Here is a 7,717-nt window from a genome sequence, read left to right as displayed (position 1 = left end):
TGTTGCCCTTTACAAAAATTACGGTAGACATAATTAGGAGGTCAAATTCACTTCTAGATATGTTGTGTTAGGAACATTGAAATAGAGATTGCAGTTAGGAAGTAGATTATAATGATTTCTGTGATCAGAATAGAGATCTCGGTTCAACATGTTATTGTCTAATTCATTATTCTCTAAAATGTGTGTAAAAGCACAAGAATAGATTAAATCACTAGGGGAAAAATACAGAAAGAAAGAAGAGAACATAAGACAGAGCTCTGAAGAATTACAATGTCTAGAGAAGAGGAGAAGGATCAGCACAGGGCACTGAGAATGAGTGGGCCAGAGAAGTAAAAAGAAAGCCAAGGAAGTTAAGGGAGGAAAGTATTTCAAGTCAAATGCTGTGGACCAATCCAGTAAGATGAATGTAGGGATGGTAAGTGGAGTTGGTGAGCTTGTTGTGAGCTGTTCCCCAAGGAGACTGTGTAAGTTACACTGCTTTCCACTGGACATCAGGCCTTCAGGTTCCCTGCTAAAGGCAGAAGTACTGTTGTTACTGGTAAATCCCTAGGACTACTAAATTTTTAGTTAGAAAAATTTGCTAGATTTGCACATACATTTCCTAATATCCCCTAGTTTGTTCATTTACTTTCTGTCTACAGCCGGATCATTAGATAGATCATCAGAGAAGAGCTGGGGTGTTGATACCTATGCTCTTTAGTCCCTAAATCTCCACAGAGCAGTTTCTACTTAAAAAGTTTCCTTCACCTCATTGCAAAACTTAAAATATTTCAAAGAATACATCATACAGTGTCCCTTCCCACACAGACACCTTTCATTCATTGTCTTATTTAATATAACAACCCAATATTATTCATATGTAAGAAGAATGGAATGTTGTATCGATGCAATCTTGTACAAGTAGCTAACACTTTAGCATTTATATGCCAGATGGTTTTCCAAGTGCTTTGTATACATTAGCTCATTTGACCCTCACAACAAATCTATGAGGTCATTAGGTTCTATTATTATTTTCATTTTACACTTGAGGACTCTGAGACCCAAAGAGATTAAGTAACTTGCGCAAGTTGAGTTCCAGAGTCCAGGCTCTTAACCATTACACCACACACACACACACACACACACACACACGCACACAAATCATACATTCTTTTTTTTTTTTTTTAAGTTTAAATGCATTTTATTTTTAGAAAACCTACGACATGTTTTTTCTTAAAAACAATGCCTCCGCTCCAAATAAATCAAGGTCAAAATAAATGAAGAGCTCAAGGTAACATCAGTCCCATTTGTCCAAGTCCTGGTGTGTGGATGAAAAGCAGCCAGTTATGATGACAGGTGATAGATCCAGATTGCCAATTTGTTAACATTTTTCCATTTCTAAACCATCCTTAAAGAAAATCATATATGGGGTCACACCATCCTCAAGGTAGTCCAGCAGAGCAACCATGCCATCTGGATTCATGTTTTCACCAATAAAGAACTGGTAGTTTTTGAAATTAGCAAGGATGTGCTTGATTTGTTCTGCAGCCCCTGTCATAAAAGGCTTTACTCTTTCTGGTCTCTGTTCTTCAAGTTTCCCTTTGATTGATTTCATGTAATCTTTGATGTACTTCTTGTAGGCTTCTTTTGTGAAGCTGGTTTCCTGCAAATGATGGTTCATAACAATATCAACACCAGTGATTACTGTGCTTTCTGTTCCTTCGCCCTCGGGGCCTTCAGCAGAGGCATTTCCACCAATAAGCGAATCATCAATATTACTCTCTGTCCTACTGACCATCTTCCCCTCTACCTCGAAACACAGCCCGTCTGCGACTTCCCGGATCTTGTAGATATCGGAGAACATCTCATCATGGCTAATGAGGTCCCGGTAGATGATCATGATGGCGGCTGGAATACGACAGCGGCGCTGGCTGAGCGGGAGCCCGGAACTCTACAGAGTGCGGCGCAGCCTGAACAGCGCTCTAGGGGTAGGGGGAGCGGGCGGAAAAGCCAAATCATACATTCTTTATGTGAATTCAAGCAATCCTATAGAAGAGAACCAATGAACCTAAGAGCCACGGTTTTTATATCACTCTGTACTGGCAGTAATTGTGTCCTAAAGCACCTGTGAGGACAAAGTGCAAAAATAAATCAGATGAAAAAGACCTGGACTCTGGTCAGTTCCACCACTAGGGCTTCTTCTGGGAATTCACCTTAGCTCACCTCCTAACTTATTACAGGAAATCCCTAAGCATTAAGTGGCTCGCCAAAGCTAAACACAAATATTCAATCATAATGACAATCTTTAATTTGGTTATGAAGTTCAGCTGAATGGGAGCCCAGAATGATCTTGCTTTAGAAGCTATCTTTTAAAAATCCTCACCTGAGGATATGTTAATTGTTTTAGAAAGAGAAGAAGAGGAAGAGGAGAGGAAAGAGAGAATAACATTGATGTGAGAGAGAAACAAAGATCGTTTGCCTCCTGTACACACCCCAAGCGGGAATCAAACACACAACCTAGGTATGTGCCCTGACCAGGAATCAAACCTGCACCCTTTTGGTGTACAAGACGATGCTCCCACCAACTGGGCCACCCAGCCAACCTAGAAGCAATCTTATTATTTCAATCTCCCAATTTTGTTACAGGAGTGCCATGTGCATTCCTGTGTATGCCATTCAGTGTGCTGTCACCCGATAACACCAGACTTGTTTTGATTATTAAAATTCTCAATGCACTCACAAAATAGCAATGCTGAAATAAAAAAGAAATGCATAAGTAGCATAAATCTTTTAGTTTCAAACTCCAAGATTTTGCATATTCCTAGACACTGTTTCAGATTTTGTTACCAATTTATATATTGCTAGCTACATGTATATTAAGAGGAAAAGGAAATATAAGTTCTTGGTCACATGCTGCAGAATGCTCTGTGGTTATTACTTTGGAGAAAAATACTTTGGCTTCATGGGTTCTATTCAACCTGTATAAAAGGTAGTTAAGAAAACCTAGTTATTTCCATTTTCTTCATTCATAGATTCATTCACTCATTCATTCAATACCCATTTGTTAATGCCTTGCTATGTTCCAGACCTTGAATCACAATGATGAATAAATATAATACCCAGTTGCCAAAACCTCACAGATGGGGAGAAAAACAAAGAGTTAGACCACATTAGCATGGTGTGGTAAGTTAGGTATAAACATAAGTTGCTATGGGAGCATGCAGGAAGCCATGGCCTTATTCGAAATAGTTGCCAATAGGAAAAAGAAATCCTCCTCTTTCTTTACTCCTCACAAGTGACATTTTTCCTGAGGAATGCTTGTTTTAGAGATACACCACAGGTAAGAGCACTTCAGCCTCTCTCTTCACCCTTGCCGGGGCATCAGCCTTCTGAAGCTTTACTGACTGGGGCCTCAGAAAAGCCAGAAACACAGGAGAAGCTGGGGAAATAGGTGGGAAAAGGCAATGAGGCTGAGGTGCCAGGGAGGAAATTTAGCACAGCCCAGTTATATCTTACTCCTTTTCAACCGATGTTTTACATACAATGCTAAACTCAGCTGATTCTTCCTTAAAACCAGCGGTTCTTTCCAAGAAGTTACTAGCTAAGCTTTAAGGGGAGAGGTGAATTCCCTGAACTAGTAGGAAAGACTGCTTCCATTTTCCTGGAGAACATTCATGAAGTGCCTAAAATCTTTAAATGGGTTTATTATTTTTAAAAAAGAACATTTCAGTGACAACTGAAATAGGAAGGGGTGAAACATTAGCAGCCCTATTTAAGAAAATAATAAGAATTATAAATAAAATATTTATGAAAGTGACCAGTATTTAGAATGAGAACATAATATTCCTATTAATTTACTAAAGCAAAACCACTCTATAACACTTTTTAAAATTATTTTTGGCTATATTCCTTTCATCATCTCTTCATGTGACAGCTGCAGTTTCATCATCTCTAATGTCATTGAATTTAATTCTCCCAGTAGGCAGAGTGTTTAATATGTAGTGGAGGTTATCACAGTATAAGACTCAGAGGGTTGCTTGTGACTAACTTTATTCACTGCCCTAAGAATGCCCTGATATGTGAGATAGTTCAGAGAAAACAACTCTTCTTTTAGTAACAGTAAAATTAAGAAATATATAACACTCTTTCTGCTTCTCAGGTACTATTCTAGATGCTTTACATGTGTAATTCACTTAAACTTCACCGTAATTCTATGAGCTTGACATGGTTATAATGGTTTATGACGTGTAAACTGGGGCTGGGAAGAGCCAATGGGTCACTCAGCTGGTGAGTGGAGAGTCAGCTGAGTCGGGGGTTAAACCCAGTCAGATCAGCTCCAGAGACTGTGCGCCGAAACTCCGTGTTGCACTTCTTATAAAACTGAGTGCAAGACCCAGGTGAAGATGCTGGCCACTTCTCAGGGACCCAGTCCCATGCTGCCCTGGACCTTGTCCTGAAATGAGAATGAGTAGTGAGATGATAGTTTATATACAAAAAGAGGGAGTTCAAAAACAGCAGGGGCTTGTGCCCCGGTGCACCGTGGGACTTTTAAGGAGGGGCCCCTTCACAAGGTTCCTTGCTTCCACGTAGTCGGCAGCCACAGAGAGGAAACTATATGGTGGCATGTTCAGTTAGAGAGCGCCTTTTCATTAACGGCAGAATTTTATGGTCTTATTAATATAAGTACAATGTGCACACAAGCTGTGCGTTCTTTCCCTTTGTTGCTCAGCCTGCTTTAAGATTGGTCACTCTGATCACCGGCGGGTGCCCTTTCCACGACGCTTTGCAGTTCTTTGGGAAGACATTGTGAGCAATCTCTGCACATCAGCAGCACTGCAAGCTTCTTGATGTTGTGGACCAGGAACTTCTGAGAGCCACTGGACCGCATGTGCTTTGCTTTCTTGTTGCTCCCATAACCCATGCTGGGTATCAAGATCTGGCCCTTACATCCTCTGTGGACCTTTCTGTCGATTTCTCTGGGTTTCTGCCAGTTACGCTTAATGTTGACTTTGGTCTGACCAGCGCTGGATGAACTGCTTGGTTCTCTTTTTGATGACCTTGGGCTTTGCAAGAGGTCTAGGGCAGCCATGACGATGAGTAAGAGATGGCTGTCATCTCTGCAGGCAGTGGTGAGGAAGAGAGGGGAAAGTGGTACATAAAAGCTGATGGGACTTAGCCTCTCAGAGATCAACTTAGGTAGCACCTTCTTGGCCCCCTAACCTATATGTGTTGCCTCAACATGAAAAGCTAGCACAGCAATCATAGATTCCAGTCGTGGACACTGGTACAGTTCCAAAGGGCAGGAGGAATTAGGTACATCAGAACCAAAGGCAGCCCTGGCTGTTGTGGCTCAGTAGATTGAGTGCTGGCTTGCTCACCAAGGGGTTGCCGGTTCGAATCCTGATCAGGGCACATGCCAGGTCCCCAGTTGGGGGCATGCAAGAGGCAACCACAGAGTGATGTTGCTCTCTCCTTCTTTCTCCCTCCCTTCCCCTCTCTCTAAAAATAATTAATCAAATAAAATAGTTTTAAAAGAAGAAAATTTAAAAATTAAAAAAAAAAAAAAAGGACCAAAGGCAACAGGAACACAGGCCAAAATATAAAGATACCCCATCGGAGGCCAGTAACGACCAGGACATTGGCCCTATTCTTGGAAAGAGGAAACAAAGGAGTAGAGAAACCAAAGTATTTCACAAAATATGAAAAGCCAACATCTCTGCCTACTGTTGTCACAAATTTTCTAATGATGCTTTCTGCTTCTGAGGGAAGTCAAATACTTTTTGGTTTGAAAAATTTCAACTATATAAATATTCTACCTAATAGCACCTGCAGATCTAGAGCTTGTATAAATATATTAGTGAAAAGAAATTGCTTTAACAATAGATAATGTCTCCTGTAAGTGTCAGTTTTATGATTGGTAGCGTAAGTATAGAATAAATTCTCCATTTGGACACCTAAGGTAGCAATGCCTCTCCATGAATATTTTTTTGTTAACAAGATTTCATAAAGTGAGTACTTGGGATATTTTTTAAAAGAAAGTGGGAGAGGATATAGGCATCAAACTTGGAAACTCCAGAGAAGCAATGATCAGTATGAATCTGAAAGTCAGGTAGGTTCCTGCTCTCTGTGTGAGAAAGAATAAATTCCTTCACTAATCCTTTGCTCTCTTTATGGTTTCGTTGTTCATTCTACTGATTGTACCAGAAACAAGTTTTACTTCAGATATAATAGTTAATGACAGACAATAGAAAAGGAACTGGGTGTGGAACCCTAGTTAACTATAATAATAGCATAAGGGTTGATAGCTATTTTTAGCATTCATTAAACTTTCATTTCTTCAAATTACTATTTTCATACAGCAAACGTAAATCTCTCAGGCAACAGGTAAGCACCATGAGATTACAGCTGGCAGTAATTTCTGGCATTAGTCAAATATGTAATGACTAAGAAAAACATCTTTTTCAGCTTGAAGTGCCACCAGTTAGCAATGAGAATAGGAAAATAAACATTCACAAAAGAAGCTTGCAGTGCTTAGTGTGAGAAAATGGTCATATCCAGGACTTAAGCTATATCATATCATCTATGAAGCAAAACTAATGAACAATATAATTGGTAGGGTGACTGGAGAGTGGCTGAATCTGAGACCAGAAACTCAGAGCTATGATTTGAAACCTTGTGATTTGAGACCTTCTAATTTATTCTGTGACTGGGAAAACTATTGCATTTAACAACCACCCATTCCTCTTTTTCAGAGGTGTTCAGTTGTGTGATGAACTCAGCCCATCAGGGAGGAAGACAGAGTGTAAGATTGGGTGTGGTAGGAGAACTGAGGGGTGGGCAGAAAGGGGCTGTGAAAGGGCTCAGTCTGCTGTCTTATGGACCCTTGCCTTGCCAACTCTTACATTACAAAGACTGATGTTTAGGTCTCCTTTTGTCAGACCTTAAATTCCTTTTTTGTTGGAACCTTCATTTAAGACTGTCTGGACTTCCTCCAATCCTTGCACATAGTATATGCACAACACATTTCTGTAAGTCAGTGTGGCTAGGAAGTTTTAGTGGATTTGATTTTTATACAGCATGTCTACTGATTTGAAAATATTTCATGCACTGTTGCAGGCAGATTATACAATAAGGTTAGTGAAACACCCAGGGATGGCAGGAAAAAGAGATTACAGTAGCTTAGTGCTCAAGGGAGTAACGCAGCCAGGATCCTCTCTGTTGAAGCAAGGGTGTACCTAAAGCTCGATGATCTTGTTGAAGTAGTCTTAAATGTGGTGGCATTGACTCTTAAGAATTTAGATGTTTAAATAAATGAAATTTATTTCATTTAAATGTTTCAGCTCAACACCCAGTTATGATATATCTTATTGTTTGTGACCAAGATTCTTAGGGTCCTGAGCATACTATGAATGAAACATAATAAACAATGAAGACACTAGCCCTGAGTCCCTTCTCTACTAGCAATGAAAAATGTTCCCCATAAAATCAATACATGAGTTGAAATTCTGATACCTTCTAATTGCCCTTCCTTTTATACCAAATGGCATCATCCTGATAGCTGTGATTCCAGGTAATTGTTTATCTTCCTTATGACTTGTGCAATCATGTATTTCATGTAAGGTTTTACTCTGGACCAACAAATGGATGAGAAATGCACTTGTGTCTATTTCTATTACATTAATTAAAGCCACAGATATGTATTGGTCACCTACTATGTATAACCTTCTATGACAAAGGC

General features: G+C 39.8%; 1 protein-coding gene across 1 annotated transcript; it reads right to left on the bottom strand.

Moving 5' to 3' along the window:
• Positions 1 to 1,181: 1,181 nt before the first annotated feature.
• Positions 1,182 to 1,983, bottom strand: LOC150019969 (translationally-controlled tumor protein-like). Its single transcript, XM_090268107.1, has one exon. It carries the CDS (start codon positions 1,877 to 1,879, stop codon positions 1,361 to 1,363), a length of 519 nt encoding a protein of 172 aa, XP_090124233.1. The 5' UTR covers positions 1,880 to 1,983; the 3' UTR covers positions 1,182 to 1,360.
• Positions 1,984 to 7,717: the final 5,734 nt, after the last annotated feature.

Source organism: Furipterus horrens, unplaced genomic scaffold, assembly GCF_987537825.1.
Source record: "Furipterus horrens unplaced genomic scaffold, mFurHor1.1.pri manual_scaffold_2, whole genome shotgun sequence".
Taxonomy (NCBI): domain Eukaryota; kingdom Metazoa; phylum Chordata; class Mammalia; order Chiroptera; family Furipteridae; genus Furipterus; species Furipterus horrens.
Note: the sequence above shows the minus strand (reverse complement) of the source record. Positions and strands in the feature narration are given on the sequence as shown.